General features: G+C 41.5%; 1 protein-coding gene across 1 annotated transcript in view; it reads left to right on the forward strand.

Moving 5' to 3' along the window:
- Positions 1 to 9771: 9771 nt before the first annotated feature.
- LOC111218410 (anosmin-1-like) overlaps positions 9772 to 17356 on the forward strand; it is a 40171-nt gene continuing 32586 nt past the window's right edge. The window contains exons 1-2 of the mRNA XM_022740707.1: positions 9772 to 10008; positions 16046 to 16093. Of these exons, the coding sequence (XP_022596428.1) occupies positions 9817 to 10008; positions 16046 to 16093 (240 nt within the window). The 5' untranslated portion in view covers positions 9772 to 9816. The remainder of the gene's footprint in view (positions 10009 to 16045; positions 16094 to 17356) is intronic.

Here is a 17356-nt window from a genome sequence, read left to right on the forward strand (position 1 = left end):
TTTTTATTGCCACATCCAAAAAGCCACTGGCTAAGTTGACCACTAAACAGAAGATAGCCAATGGCACATACTACACATACTCATACATGTTTAGTGCCTTAATCTTCTCAATGGGAAAGGATGACTGTGGCCGCTCTTGTACAGGATATCTACAGTAGGCCTATGTCATTATTTTAGTCCAGCTTGTTGGTGAGAAAAACAATTTGATTATTAACTTGTGTTTGAAAGTCCACCACAATCTCTTCTGTATCATGCCAAAAGCAGTTCTGGCACCTACACTGCTGTGCAAAATAAGATATGGTATCCATGAAGACAACATCAGCTATGCCTTTGAAGACTGACGACGTTAAGAGTTCACAGAAGAGTTATTTGTGTACCACAACATAAATGGTATTGCCAATATTATTTCTTAATTTATCCCATGAAAAGACCAAAACCAACAATTTGTCTGTACAAGCTTAGCAGTCCTTTCTGTGGTCCTCACCCCAAGCAACTTAAAAAAGTTAAGTATTTTCCTAAAACATCTGGGCACTGAATTTTTACCAAACATTTTTCAAAGAGAGGGGTAAATAATGTATTTATTTGGGGCTATTTTCAGCAACAGACTAATACACATTAGGCGCTCTAGTGGGTATTTATGGCACCAGGTGTATGTGGGATTGACTCAAAGTTAACTACAGAGTCCATGTTCAAAGTAATGTAGGAACATGTCATCTACAGCAGCGATGAAACAATATATGTAGGAATGCTAGTTTTTTTTTTTTTTTTTTTACTTTCTTAATGAGAGACAATGGAATAAGATAAACACACAGTTCACATGAGCATGCAGATGTCTGTCAGGGTCTGATGTGCAGATGTGCAGATGTTGTAGGACCATGTGGAGAGAGTTCTGTCCAAGCTGGTCTCCAGAGCAATCCATACTTGATGAGAGCAGATATACAAGAGAGCGGATATATGAGCTAAGCTTTCCAGCCTGCCAAATCACTGTTTCAGAGTCCCTTCTTCACAGTAAATTGTTATACAGATTTCAGTAAGGAAGTGAGACATCTCATTTCCAGAAAATGACAAGTTAAAAATTTGCTCAGTTCATACATCTGGCTCTATATGACCCATCTGCATTTCCAAGCATGCTGCATTTTCCTCAATGAATCCTTTGCCTGTCGCCTTTTTTGCAGGTGCTGTGATGGGGTACAATATAGGAGTTGCAGTTTCACAGTGGTTGAACTGCAAGATGATGATGCACATGAGGCCCACAGACGAGGCTCATACTGGATGTTGAATAATAATGGAGTTTAGAGGTCAATTTGTAAGCACTAGTTTAAAAATCAACATGTTTTATTGTCTGTCAAACATGGTGAATCTGTATAAGCAGAAGGGAACAATGATTACACCCTCACAAATATTTAAAGAACAACAAGAATAATTATGTTGATTAATGATTTGAATTAATTAATGATTGTATGGTGTTTCCATTAATCTGTCCATACTCTGTAAATGGGATTTGTTCTTTGATTAGAAATTAGACAAAATTATTTGGATGGGCGTAAATGGCCTTCCAGTACTCTGTTGTGACTTAATCTCTCATTGTTTCAGTCAGTAGTCCAGGTTTGTAACCATATAGAATCCCAGCACTGGCACATTGCAAACTGCCTGAACTTACAGTCTGGTGCAGCCAGAAGAACAACATGGTCTGCAAATAGTAGAGATGCAATGAAATTCTGGGTAACTGCTCAACATTTTTATTTCTGATTTATTTGAATAACCAAATATTTAATGTTTTTGGACCTATCCTGCAGTGAACACTTGGATCTGACGCTGCCTCTCTCTACAGAAACAGAAGCGCTACTGTCATGTGTATATTAACTGTTCCCAGCCAGTGCTAATTAAGACGAAAAATGGGTTCAATTTTTTCTTTCTTTTACATCACCCTCTTGCCATTTTAAAATCACTGCAGCTGCTGTTGTCAAGTGAGCTTTAGTACTGCACTATGTAAGCTTTGATTGCATGCTCTCTACTGCATGAATGCTCAAACACTCATTTGCCTCTAATACCGCCACACTGCCTCCTGCACCCTCTGCGCTTCTATTACATGGTGTATGGTAGGAGCGCTTCCTGCCATAGAGCTGGGGCTGACCTCCTAACAAAGAACAGGTTCAATCTGCCTCCCCTCCCCCAACCCAGGAAGCTGATGAGGGTCACATGACCTTTCTAGACAGCACTGAGGAGCAATGGTAATATGTACGGGTGGGGGAAGGGTGCTGTGAGTCACACGACTCTTGTTGTGTCGTTATTAGGCCAGGAAGCGCGGGGAAAGCTCAGTCTGTAGCAGGGGAATGTCCAATGGGGTATCTATTCCTCATTGTGCTCTGGTGTCCATTGACATATTGGATTTAGTAAGCCCTGCTGCTTTATTTACACTGTAAAGAGAATAGGAGCATGGGGGCTGGGGCATCAGACCCAGTCTGGAAGAAAAGGCTTGTATGTGTGTGTGAGTGTTTGTGTGTGTGTGTGTGTGCACATACAAGCACGTGGCATTAGAGAGAAAAAGCAAGCCTTGTGTACTCACTGTACAACACCTCCCCCACTATCTTCCTCTCCTCCCCTTCTCCAACCATCTACACCAGCTAGAGGTGCAGAAGGATTTCTGTGGTAACTGTTATGTCATAGCCCACAGACCTATTTTCTAGACAAAGCAAAGCAGAAAACATGAAAAAATGTATCTATTTTCAGGTGCAAAATCTTTGGTTTCACATAAGCAAAGAAAAGTAGACACAGCAGTTAACAACGTGGAGCTGCAATGAACTATTCAATATGTGAGCTGCTACAAACATGCTGTTTATATATCACACTTGCTCGCTGAATTATGATAATTTTCTCAAGAGTGTCTGAGTGTTTAAAAAACATGTGTGTTACTTTAGGAAGCCACATTCCTCCCTCCACCATAATCAAATTCCTTTGACAGAACAGGGGGAGGGAGAGAAGGCGGGAAAAGCAGACAGATGTCAGAGATTCAAGGGTCGAGGACAGAGGTCAAGGGTTGGTGACCTGGGCATCCAACAGACTTGCCTTGCCTTTCCTCCCCCTCCAGCACAATGGCAGTCAATGACTTTACAATGCTTTCTTCTCACAGTAACATTTAAATCTTTAGTTACGCAGTTTTTAATTTCCTTCATAAGCTGTAGATTGCTCAGAAGCAGTTATTTTGTTTCACTGTGTTGTTTGCCTTGAGTAGATGAAGAAAATCCAACTAATGCTTCAAATTAGTTATCCTAAATAAGTATTTTTTATAGAAAATTAGTTTTAGGTATATTTGCTTTCTTACCGAGAGTCAGATGAGATACCGCTCTGTATGGTACAATGAATATATAGCCTTAGCCAGCAGCATGTTAGCCTAGCTTTGTATAAAGACTGGAAACAGAGGGGAACAACTAGCCTGGCTACGTCAAAAGGTAACAAAATTAGTCTACCAGTTGGCTGCCCTGCAACCGCTCCCAACCAAGAAATACAGTGGTACATAAACCCCGTAATATGGTGAATTGTCGTTCATATACTTTGGTTTCTGCTTCCCCCTGTTTCTAGTTTCTATGCTAAGCTAAATGGCCGCTGGCTCTAGCTACATATTTATATTACTGCTAATTACTGTAATTAGTAAAGTTAGCATATTCATGCACATCAGTTACAAAAGCCAGAGTACTTTTTGTGTCAGTTAGACTAATTGTAAACTGTCTTCAGCGGTAGGCCAATGTCATTTACATGATATAATTTCAACACTCAGATGGTGTGTTGATGTTGACATTGAAATTGAATAGTCATCTACAACATGAATGCCGTTTCCATGGAGACCACTGTATGAGTTGCAATCTTGAGATGTTATAAAATTGTCATGCTTGGTATCACAGTGTATTAATCCAGTGATTTTAGTAGATGGTGTGATGGTCATGTGCGATCAGTCCTTTATACCCAAATTTATCTTTACTCTTTAAGCTTTTTGTAGTGAAGCCAAACGGACCGTGCAAAGGTCAACTCAAAAATGTCCATGTCAAAAACAATTTATTTTGTTATTTTGTTAAGCTGATATTACAGCTTAACCTAGGCCTATTTCTTGTCTAACTTAGTTAGAACTTAGTTAGTGTTGAACTAGTTTAAACTAGATCTATTGAAACCTGGCAGGTTAGCCTTGGTGAAAATATAGGGTGGGGCTAGCTTTCAGCTTACAACCCGGGGGCGTTTTTAGCATTCCTACTGTATGATTTCTAGTCAGGAGAATCAGGAGCTGTGATCTCCCAGTGACACTGTATTGTTATCTTAGAGACTGGGGGATGGGCATGTCTGCTGTGCAGTGGATCACTGGATTCAGCCTTCTGCTTTGTCATAGCCACATAATGCTGTGTAATGGACCTCCACTCAGCTACACACAGCATTATTATTGGGACATGTAACTCTACATGATCCTTCTCCTGAACTACAGTTTCAGAAGATGACATTTAAGCATGGCTGTCATTGTTCTTGTTCTTCCTTCTGGAAAATAGTGATGATGGGAAAGAGAAACATGGAGATTTACAATTGGCTGAGAATGAGGGGATTGTGTAACAGACAGGAAAGAACAACCTGTGTTATCGCACATCCAGATAAAAGTCACTCATATGGAGATGTCAAGCACCTCATGATCTGATATGTAAAATAAAATGATTCAGAGAGAATTGCCATCTGTTAACATTTCCCTACCAAATGAGGTTATAAAACATGGATAAATCCTGCCACACAATGTAAGAGTTGTGTGCATATGTCTGTGTGTGTAAAAACATTTGAATGTGTTAGTGCATGTGGATATGTGTGTGTGTGTGTGTGTGTGTGTGTGTGTGTGTGTGTGTGTGTGTGTGTGTGACAGACACAGAGAAAGAGAGATTACATTGAATTTCAAAATGTGTTCTATTTTCCATCATATCTGATAATTGTTTGCCTGAGACGAGAGAACAAAATCCCCCTGATAAATTCTCCTTTGTTGGATATTAATGCTGGATCATCTCCTGGAAAATATTGTCAGAGACAGGGAGAGGGAGGGGTGGGGGGTGGAGGGGTGGAGTGTCAAAGCACTTGCCTGGACCTAAAATGTTTCTGTGGACACATTGCCATCTAGTGGTACAGAAACAGTACAATGCATATTAATAAACACTGAGATCCTCCTCATTTGGATAACATGTTTTCTGTCTTCATAGTAAGACTACGTGGGTTTGGATCGTTGCTGTTTCATAACTCTGTCGTCCCTGTCTCCTCTTTGTCTATTTATTTTAGCCAATCTGAAAATAAACACAAGCCCGCTTCATAAAAAGGAGCAGTTATTATCATCCGGCCTGCTAACAGCCACAGAGGGATACTCAACTGTCAGTCAACCGTCACTGTCTACACTGAAACCAAAATGTAACTTTACCTCTGAGTGGGTGGTTTATATGTGAATAACAGCCTGTACTGGACTGTCATACCCCACCGTTGCACAACGCTGCATTGTTTTGGGACGTCGTGAAAGAGGGAAAATATCTCATGCAAGCATCTATTTAGAAGTCCTCCATGCCAAGTAGGTTTTTCCAACCACATATACAAGACAAATATTTTCACAAGGAATGTTAGAAATTCTTGCGAACACACCAGGAGTGAATAGGCTTGAAATTATGAATAGACAAAAAGAGTGACTGTACAGCTGAAAGGGTTTTTATCAGTGAGACAGCCTATTTAAAGAGAAAAAACATTTTCCACATACTGTATTTTATTAGTTTCAAAGACATCTCATGCTTCATCTGAAGGGATATCAGTGTGCAGTATCGCAGGAACAAAGGCATAACTCAAAATAAAAGAGAGACATCAAGTAATTGACCAAATCAAAGCCAGACGAAAAGATTGCACAGTCAAACCCCAAATTATAAAGCCTACTGTAAATCAATATAAGCCACACTCCCATTTCCAAGAGATGCACACAACGTTTCTTTTAAATCACTCTCCCTGTGGCTTACATATCACTGCTCTGGGGAAAAAACAAATCTGCTAACGGAACGGAATAATTAACTCGCAATGCAAATCATGTTGCTCCAGTTATCTCAAATAAAATGACAGGAATATGACAAGCACTGACTGAACTTAATATGCTGTCTTCATTCAAACTTGCCAGGGAAACTGTGTCCTGCCATGATGTGTTTTGTTGACTGACTTGGTAAAAGGAACAAAGAGGATCAATAACCAAAATTAATTGTTAAAATTGATTTTTGTTTCTCCTGTGCTACTTCAAGGATAGCATTTGCATTTGTTACCTTGGCATGTGATGAAAGGTGTGTAATCAACTGCTGTGTGAGTATTGGCTTGGGTGAGATTTCAGTGTTTTTCAGCCTGTTCTTCTGGAGGATGAGCCCGACGATGATATCTGTTACAATGATGTCATTGTGGCAGCTCGCTGTTAAGAGATAGACCTCATGTTTTTTTTTTTGTTTAGTGTTGGTTGCTGATCTGCCTGAAGCTTTTTATCGCAGAATTAGTATCACTTAGGAGATATGATTACGACTCTCATTAATTCATAGTCTGTGCACATTAAGTGGTGATAATGTGGTGGAATTATAGATTTACAGTTTCGGGTGCCAACACACAGGAAGTCTTTGAACTTTCTCTCTCCTCTGTTAACAGCTGTTAACCAGATTTGTAGCATGTGTTAATATTCTGAAAACAATAATAGATATAGTAAAATGTTACATATGCAACACCATTAGGAATATTTATTCTGTGAGCCCTTTCTTAACACACTACTTGTTTCCATGATAAAAACAAATGAACAATGCCTGGTTGATGGAGATTCACTGTTTACTTTATATATACATAATCAAAATTGATGCAAATTGAAGCTAAACTCTACATGATTACCGCACTTTTGATCTATAACAGTGAAATTAGTAGTGTTAGGACACTGCATTCATCTCGCTGAACTCATCTGCTCCTTTGTTTGCGAGGGTTCACAACAAAAGCTGCTTGTCTTCTCAGATCCGGGTGGCCCCTCATCAAAGGTGTGAACAGCGCGTCCACCTGCACCTCTAGGCATCAAAGATACTCAAGTGTTTGATCGGCATGCACGGTCTTCCTCAGGAGCATGCAGGCTGAAAACTGATCCTGGTGTGTTATCTTTTTGAGATGCCTTTTGTCAGATCATGTGACAGAAACTCACATTTCTGCAGCTCTGGGAGTGCAGCCAGAGTTAGCTGATGGCCTAAGAATAACAGAGATGGCTGAACTTTGAAACTGGTTTGAGTTCAAATGTTAGTTATTGTCTGTAACATTTAGCAATATCCTCTAAATCAGCCAAATGAAGTTATGAAGACTGGTGACTAATCCTGCTTAGTATTGACTGTTTTGTTATGTGGATGTTTTATTGGCTGAAGAGCCAGTTCGTCTGCAAGAAGCTCTATGTATATGAGTAAACACATGTTGCCAGTGGAGACTCATTGTAAATATAGGTGTGAATTAATGTTGTGATGTGAGTTAAAGATGAAATCCAGTCAGACATACATGCCCTCTTTCTATAGCTTTGTAGTCTGAGTCTACAACTGGCAGATGCTTTTCCCAGTCAGTGAAAGCATGGCGTTGGAGGGATACATGTCCCACAGGCCGCAGGAGACATCAGGACCGCACACAGACAGACAGTATGTTTCCTACACTGCACAATATAAACCGCCACCCTCCCCACCCCCCCACATGGCTGTAATAAGCCAACAAATTAAGCCATTATACTGTTTTTAAGGTACACAGACATCCGTGCTTAAGTATTTTAAGAGTGGCAAGGGATCTCTCACTCCAAGTTACACTGAATGTCTGAGACCACCAGGGAAATGAGCGCACATCCATCTTATCATCAGAGAGCTGTGAGTTGATTTGTATGACACACAGCCATACCTTTGCCCTCATTAGTTTGGTCTGCTCGCTCTCACTGGACAGAATGTTGAGTTTTCTACGAATGTCATGGGAATTTTCCATCTGATGGGAATTTTTGAGGCTGATTTCACAATCCCCATCATTGCTAAAGAACATGTCTGCTGTTCAGGATGTGCTAATGCGGGCATATTACAGTTTCAGCAGTGAGTGAGGCACGGGTCAAACTATTTGGCACAATGTGTATTTGGCCCACGGCAAGATGGCGACTTAAGCCAAATCTAATGATGGTGTGTAAGTTTGTGTTTTTACCCCCCCCCCCCCCCGAATACAGTTTAAGAGCAACACCAATAAAACTTCATTATTCTGCTGCTGCTGTAATGGGGTTCAGGGAAGTACTCCATGAGCTGACAAAAGCAGGAGTGTCTTATAAACCCTTGAGGGCACTTACTAATTAAACACTCACTCCTTAACTCCAATAAATAGCAAGGATTTCAAGCTTTTCCTACATGTCATATTTTCTCCATACCTGAGGCTATGAAATGATGCCAGAAGTTGGGAGTCCATCTTGAGGAATTTAGTCAGGATGGTTTTAATAGTTTTCCATGTAGAATTGTTTTTCCAAGCTACTGTTAAACTGGGAGGCGAGAGCTGAAGGGAAAGGGCTTCCCTGGGATGTTGGCAAGCATCACCGTGGCCATATGTGAGGGCTTGATACAGAAAACCTGTCTACTCCACAATTTTGATGAGTTGTGCCATCAGTGGATGGCAGTGGATCTAACCCCTCTGCATACATTAGAATAAACAGGTGTGTATCCGGCTGTCCTTTGTGCACGATGCTTGGGTGCATTGTTGATGAATTCTATGAACACAAAAGCTGGTAAACTGCCAAAGAAATGCATGAATAAATGAAAATGAGAAAGAAAGGAAGGAAGGAAGGAAGGAAGGAAGGAAGGAGGCAATAAATGCATAAGAAAGTGAGTGAGTGTCTGTGAGCAATTTATCTTTAACTGAACTTTGTAGTCAGCATTTGCATTTAAGGGGATCTCCAACAATTTTTCACACATAGTTCAGTTTACTCGTCACAAGGCGTAAGCTACTGCTCAGCCTGTGAAGACAGCTGTATGCTTTACAAAGAGTGAAAACGTAACTCATATTATGTATCTCAGATTAGCTTTGAGACCTTCATTTTTAATATCAGGAAGACTGCAAACTGGAGGTGTAGAGTTTGAAAGACGCGGTTCATCTAGGAGGCAGGAGGTCTAGTGAAAGACACTATCAAGTTGCATTATGGAAAATGTAAGATCCGGTGTTTGTGGAGGTAGACTGATAGGACTGAAAGTCAGGGTACCTCTGCTGCTTCGAATTTGCCAATTCTTCCTCTCACGTGTCCCCCAAGTATCCCTTTAAATGTGTTTAAATCAAATCATGTATCTTTCACTTACTGCTTACATGTATGGTGGAAATATAATAATAAACAATAACACTGGACAACATGTCCAGAAATAACACACTGTATATTAGTACTGCACAGCAAGGTGCTGGACTGAGCTCATAATGATCACCTGTATGTTTCTATTTATACTGCAGCTCATTCCATTACAAGTGCTGATTATATTACAAGCTATGATTACAGCATAGACCATGATTTCCATTCATACACCTTTTCTTCCTCCTTGAAGGCCTGCACACTGAACAACCTGCTCATGCCTTGAACAGTGTGCGGGACTATGCAGCAGTCTACCTGCTTTAAGGCTCCTCGTGTCTGTCAGTCACTGCGGGATCCTCCAATCACAGGGCACGTGAGCCCGTGACTCCTCCCCAGTGTATAATTGAAGTTTCTTTAGTTTTCTCCGGCGGAGCCTGCGCGCAGTAGTGTCCGATCCGTGGAGGGATTAAATACACAACCGCGGGACCATGTTTTCCAGGAGCCTGAACGTGTGTGTGACCCTGTGTTTGTGGATTACAGCGTTAACGAACCCGGGAAGTGTGTCTGCGAGGAAGCAGGACGACTCTTTCTTCACTGCCAGTATTTACCGAGCAAGATGCGCCTCGAGATGCCTCAGCCTGCACATCACTCGCATCTCTGCTTTTTTCAAGCACTCTCAGGTACGAGCATGTGGCCACAGTAACTCAAACTCCCGGCAGCGTGTTGAAAAACAGAACCAAACCCCCGGTGTTGTGTCATGTCATAAATGAAAATGTGTCAGTCGATGCTTCCCACAGAAGTCAAACCTGTTTCTCCTGAGCCCATTGTGAGCAGAGAGGAGCAGGTCACTAATGGTGCTGGGATACTTTTGTTAGTTTTGTTTTCTGTCAGGAAATGATCACGGACGAAGTCAGTTGATGTTTCCAAAAAGAAAGTGTCACAAAAAAAAAAAACACCAGTTGCAGATATAAGCATCTATATTGAAGGTCTGAGTTGCTTGCAAAGTTGCCACATTCAGGATATGACTGGTCGCCTGTGTGTGTAGAGAGGGACGCTGTGTAATATATCCAATTAACACAATGCAGTGTGTTTGAGGCTGAGAGATGATGGTGCCTTTTTATTGGAGAGTGTTTCCATTCATTACAAGCTGTTTACTGGAAAATTAGATGACTGCTACTGTTGCTACAAATGTGATGGACTTAACTGCTGTGATGACTCTACATAGTGTTGCTGTTGCCCACTTCTTTTTTTTTTTTTTTTAAGGTATCCGTGCTCCTCTCCAATGATAGGGGCCACTGCCTTACTGTATGTTCATAGTAAGAATTTTACACTGGTGTCCCCCTCGAAGCATGTTGTGATGCAGACCTTGTCTGAAGCTACTACGAGTTATCTGTATTCTTTGGATGATTTGGTGTGTGGTGTCAGAAGTAGTTTTTCACCCTCCACTGGACACACTGTTCTCTCCCAGGACTCCTGAAAAGAAAAGGACTGGTCACTGATCCTTCTCCTCTCTGCTTCTTTTCACCAGCTATCTATCTGGTGACCGGCTTTTATACTCACTTCATTTGCATTTGCAAGGCTCGACTTTCTTAAGGTGCATTAATGAATTCCTAATTGTCAGGAAACATTGTGGAGCAACGTAAATTTGTAATTAAGTCTAATGAATCAACAGAGTGCATTGCTTGTTTCTTTGTCCCCAATTAACTTTACTTTGAAAGCACTTATTGATCTAGTGCAGTGGCTCTTAATGCAGTTCCTCCACGGGACACAGAGACCTACTGCGGTCAATTCTTGCATTTTTATTAGGGGATAATATACACCTGGGGTGGAGGATGAATGCGGTGAAGTGTAATAAAAGGACAGAAAACTAGTAGTGCTGTGCATCCAAAGGGTACAGATTGAAAACAGTGTTCCTTAAAGCACTACTTAGCAGCAGCAGGGATTTATTTTGAGAAGAATCCAAGAATATATTACTGCCCTGGGTTGCAAAGTTGGAGAATTATATTAGTCACCAACTGACTGTGAAGTCAAATAACTGATGGAAGTCTCACCTCTAATGAACAGCTAATAGTCGATATAATTGACCGCAGAGCCTCGGAGTCTGAGGCAGCCTTACTCAGGGAGGGGAAAATCAGAGGGAGGTATTTGTCTAAAGAGAGGGGCATTTTTATGGTTGGTGATAAGCAAGGTGATATCTTATGGGTCTAAGAATAGAAGGCAATTGTTGATAATCTGCATGGACTGTCTAATGCACTGTGTTCTCAACAGTCCTTTCAGGTGAACACGGGGGTGGCATGGGGGGGGGGTCTGGTCAGCTGCAAAAACATATGGCTCTCCTCCCCCCTGCCCTCTACCCCCTGGCCCTGCCAATAAATGCCACTATCACACCTCATAGGCATGCGGAGGATACACACCGAGCTACCGATGCTGCAGCTCCTCTGAGGTCACCTTCCTGCTAAATGCTGGCTCCCAATTGCGCTAAATGTGATAAGCTCTAATGTACTGTTGCCACAACACTGGAGCATGCTCAGTCAGCGCAGCCTACAGGTGGATCTGCTTCCCCTGCCAGATCTTATTACAGCAAGGGGCCGACAGGCCGCTTGGAGCTCCACTCCAGTGATTGAGACGACAGACCTTTCAATTCAACTCGGACATCCTTCAGGGGTCATTTAATACTCGATAGGAAAACCAAGACGTACAACACTTTCCACTTTAATGGAAATGAAATGCCTGGGCTGTATGTCAAAGCTGTGACTTTTTGCCTACTGTTTCTCAATATTTTACTGCGTGTACTCCATATCTAGTAATCTATATGGACCACTACTTATGTTGGTTATGGTACAAGAGACAAATTGTCCTCTTAACACATTTAGCAGCTGGAATTGAAAACTCTGTTTTTCATATCAGCTTTAATTTGATCAGTGTGTGAGTACTGGAATGATACTCTGAGAATTTAGCACTTGCAGATGTTATGAACACCCACGTGTCTTTCCTTTTTATTTGTTTGAATCAGAGGACAAATCAGAGACTTTGTTTTAATTGTTGCAATTATGAATTAGTGTGAAATAGAAACGAGCATGGAGTTGGAGAGTTAGGAAACACATGGGTAGTCTGTTGGTTGTCAGATTTATAGCAGCTCTAGATTTATTGTTGTAATAGTATTTCCAAATACAGATTTATTGACATTTTACTCCACTTTTGGGGAACTTGTCACCCTAATATAATAGACTGAGGGGAACACCCAACCATAAATATTAGCCTCGGACACTCTAAAATATTAAGAGCGAGCTGGGAGCCCTGTGCAATTATGTATTCTGAAAGCATCAGCCTTGTAGTGGATTATTTATGTGGGGAACTGTGAAGCCAAAAACAAGGTGTGTCCATGAGGTCTTGTTATTACATTCAAAGCAATAAAAATCTAACATTTTAAATTCAGTCATTCATTTCTAATGTGCTGCGCAGTAAAGTCTAAGCATCTTGCTTGAGAGATTTGTGTTTTAAGCGAAAGGGAAGAAAAAACATTGGAAAGTAGTTTTTCCGTGTCCCCTTGTTTTCGCCTTTGATATTAAATAACCTGCGGTGGAATCAAACCTCAGCCAGTGTGCGTCTCATGTGTGGAGTTTTTCATTAGTGAAGACAGCGGATGAATAGAGGTCTATGTAGCTTGGCCTCACCTCTCTGTAAATGCTTTTAAACCATGACAGTCCTGTCTGTAAATCTCAGCCCCCGGTGCTGCTGCACCACCCTGAGCTATACCTCATTTGACAAACAGCCTTCACTCCTAAGTGGAGACAACTTTGCATCAATGTTGTTTGAGATCTCTGAAGCACCCTTTTATGTTAACACTGGATGTGCGCTGGACACATTAGCTCACTTTCAGATCTCCTGTCAAATAATTCATATAAAATGAATAATTGATGAGTACAATGACCACAACCCTCACACCCACTCAAGTTAAAGCCTAAATCTTGGGGCCCTTTATTTTAGTGCTGCATATGTGCCCTTAAGGAGGAGTTATTTTGGTGTCGCCCGAGGACCCCTGAGCTGTCAAAGGACACACAGAGACACCAGTCTGTCCTTTGAAGTCCTATCTCCTGTTAACTTAGCCAGAAATGTACAAGGTCTCTTAGACATAGCAACATTTCCCAGTAGTTCAGTGTTGGAAAACATATAGGCAGGATTAAATGCTATTCAAAAACACTTCACCAATGTCAACTGAGATCCATTTAATCCAAATGAGAGGCTCGCAGGAAACAAAAGATTACCTTTTTCAAAAGGTGGAATTCTATCCTCAAAGCTAAAAGGGGTTTTGTCCATGTTCTCCTCAGCTGGCTAGACAATACAACACGCCCCTGGCCACCTGCTCTGACTTCTCAGCTGACAACAGCCATAATGTATCTCTGTGATAAATCCCCTGTTTACATGACTCCACCAGTGTCACTAACAAAGCAGGCGAGTTTGCAGCACATTCGTAGACCACTGTCTGGCCTCACAGTCAAACAGGAGGATATCTGGAAAGCATTCATTCACTGGAGTCCTTGACAGTCCTCAGCACTGCATAATGTTCAGACTGCAGAGGAATGTCATGGTGAGTCAAAGGGATGAAGTCCTGACCTATAATTATTCCCCCGTTGGTCCCTGACATGGTGGGGTCAGGCCTGGACAGCTGGGGCAACATCCTGCTGAGCTTCTCTGCTCTATGGATGCTGTCACACAGCAAAATTAGCTCCTCTGTGGATCTGGCCCTGTCGCTGTTGACGGATGGGCGAAGAAAGGTGTCAGAAACAGGATTGATGATTTAGGACGTGGTCTAGAGTTGTGACAATCTGTATAAATTATCCCGAGGCATCGCCTGCCAGTGTAAATGTCAAGGTTTTTTTTTTTTTTTTTTTTTTTTTTTTACAGGGTGTCACTAACAGAGGGTTTGGCTTGGTTGTACTGATCATTTTTTATAAGTGAGGAAACTCTACAAGGATTTTAATCATATGATACAGTGCAAAATGATATACTGTTGAGGAATAATTCATACTTTAATCAGTGTTCAGCCAAACAGAGTGAAGGTGGTCCATTTCACACGGCGGGACAGAAAACCTGCTGATGTGCACTGAACTCCGCGGCAAAGTTAGAGCTCATTTCAACTTCATTTGGCAGCAAAATGAAGCAACTATTCCTCGTCTTCTTAGCTACTCATATATTTTTCATCCTTATCTGCAGTGGAAGAGATTCTCTGAAGACATGACCATACAATCATGGATTCCTTTGAAGCCATTTGACCATTATCCTTGACACTAAAAGCACAGCACTTACTGGTACTGGATGTCAAATTAAACCCTTTAATGATAAGTTCTCTCCTAAGGTCTCATGGGAAATTTCTTCTGGATTACATTGTGGGAAAAGGCTTTGAACTTGACATTGAACTTAAGCAGACTTTTTGCCTGCAGACCCCTAAAGTTTGGCTGTATCCTACAGTTTCATATAGACGCACAGAAAATATCCAAAACTGAAACTCATATCTAGGACACCAACTGGAATGAATTCCTTTAATGTCACTCTAAACTCAGAGCCTCCACATAAAGTATTTGCATTCGTTGTCACAGTTGTCAGCAGTGATGATGAACCCACTCGACCCAGTTGCCCTGTGCTCTGCACAACTTTTTTCTTTTTTGCTTCTTTCAGCTCATTGTTTTGGTTTTACAGCCCACAGCTTTATTGCTTTGGTTCACTGTCACCACTCTCACAGCATCTTTCTGTTATTGGAGACATGAAACTGGAAGAAGAGTGAATATTGGACTTTACATTCATCAAGTGGCCGGAAACTTTGACTCCAAATGAATGCTAACGTTGCTTCGTATCTTCTGGATGCATCAAAAGGCAACTGTTGACTTAAAAGGTGATGACATGTCAGTGTCGTGTTCACGGCCTTTTCACTGCTCGCAGGTGGCCAAAAAAACAGTTATTGCAGCTTTAAAACGTTGACCTAAATGCCCCCTTTTCTGATATATGGCGCATTCAAACATTTTGTCTCTTTCATGTGGATGAGCTGGTCATTTATTGTGAAGCACTAGCCTTGCTCTTGCCATCCAGGCCCAATTACGTTTTGCAGAGAATGACAACATAATTCTTCGCCCCTAATGGAATTCAGGAAATGGCCACTTGCACAAGCCGTTTACCCCCACTGGTCCTTCGCTCAACAACTCTCCATATTTACTCATAGAGGACTTATAAATACACAGCACTATTAGGACCAAATGTTTGCCTCAGTGGAGCGCAGAAGGTGGCACTTCCACGGCAATTAGAGGGAAAATTGGCAGTATCTGCAGTCCATGTAGGAGTGCTGACATCAGTTCCCGCCTCAGGGACGTTTGTTGAGAGATCAAACAGGTCCTCAGAAAAGCTGAGGTCACCATGCTCTGCTGAAACTGACCAGAGGTTTACCCAGGCCCTGGTGCTGCTGACCCCACTTTCCTGCTTAGGTTACATGCACTCAGCACACAAAGCTCACTCAAAGTCAGTCTTTGAAATGTATCTGCTGTTAGCGTTATTTGTTAGTCAAAAAGGCCACGACTTAAGGGAAAGTGATATTAAAATGTATCGTGATGAGAGAGGAGAAGGTCAAAGCTGCATGTTCATTTTATGAATTAGTCATTATAAATATGTTTTCAACTATATCTGTGATGATTGATGATAGTTTTCTTTTTTTTCCCATTTCTCCTACAGAATAATGGATCCTTGGTGTGGTGCCAGAATCACAAGCAGTGCTCCAAGGTAGTGTGGTTTCACTTCTTTTCATGAACGAGACGCATGCCACATACATGCCTCATTATTAGAGGATAACACAACATAAAGTGTGCGAGTCACGACAGGACTAGTTTTGTCTCGCCTGCAGGAATCGCTTGGAGAGCTGTTGACTATACTGAGAAAGACTCTTTTCTTTCCAGCTAGTCCTTACTTAGATCACTTCTGCTTTCATTGGGACTCATTTGCTCTTGTAAATGGGGACAATTTAATACAATTGAAAGAAATCTGAAGAGGATAAAAGCCTGTCGATTTCTGAAAGCACGGCATAATTGTTTTTTTTCATAGACCTGTGATTTGGAAATTTCTGTAGGATGCATTATGGTACACCTCCCGCAGCGCTTGTTTGCGTTTCATGCCCTGTCCCGAAGAGGGGTGATACAAAGCTGGTGTTGACAGCTCCTCTGAAAAGATGGCGCTGACATATTCTATCAGACTCTCCTGGAGCTGTTGACAAGGCCCCTCAGACATGTGCTGTATAGACTGTAGACAGGGAAAACTGTGGAGCTGAAATAAGAAGGATGATACGCTAGTAGAGCCCGTTCCAAGTAGCAATCTGAACAATGCTCTCTGTAGCTGTCAGAGGCTCTCACCTCCGCACAAACAGACCGTGAAACCAGGATTCAATGCTGTTAGCCCATGAGGACTCAAAATAGGACATATACACAACACAGACTCACAGGACGACGGGATTCCCTTTCATGAAAGCTGTGTGTCTGTTGGTTTTTCCCTCCTCTGCTGGGTTTTCCTCAGTGCTATAAAAATGTGTAAAAATGAAATACAGGAAGTATGTGATTGTAGAGTCGACAACAAATTAGATGAAATCCTTGCATGTATTTATTGGGTTTTCTCAAAAGTCCACAGATGTTGGTGTAATTATAGAGGAATGCATGCTGGGAATTTGGGCAAATCACAGTATCGCAATGATGGAGATTAATTGGAAATTCAGGAAAAATGCAAAGTGGTTGAATTTTTTTATTTTTAATTTTTTCATGCAGTGCTTACTTAACATGGCCTCACGTTTGGTGTACATATTAATCACAATCAGTGTCTAGTATCAACTGCCTTGCAAAATGACCCTTTGTGTTTGATTTCTAAATTCCCCCTTTGAATTTCAAATTGTTTCCTTTGCCGGGGATACAACAGAGCTATTGTGCTTTGTGCTTTTCTACGACATGTGCAAATGTAGCCTATAGGTTATTTTCCTTACACTACTTGGCAAATGTTTACAAC

The sequence above is a fragment of the Seriola dumerili genome, unplaced genomic scaffold (genome assembly GCF_002260705.1).
Source record: "Seriola dumerili isolate Sdu_G_001 unplaced genomic scaffold, Sdu_1.0 BDQW01000052.1, whole genome shotgun sequence".
Lineage (NCBI taxonomy): Eukaryota > Metazoa > Chordata > Actinopteri > Carangiformes > Carangidae > Seriola > Seriola dumerili.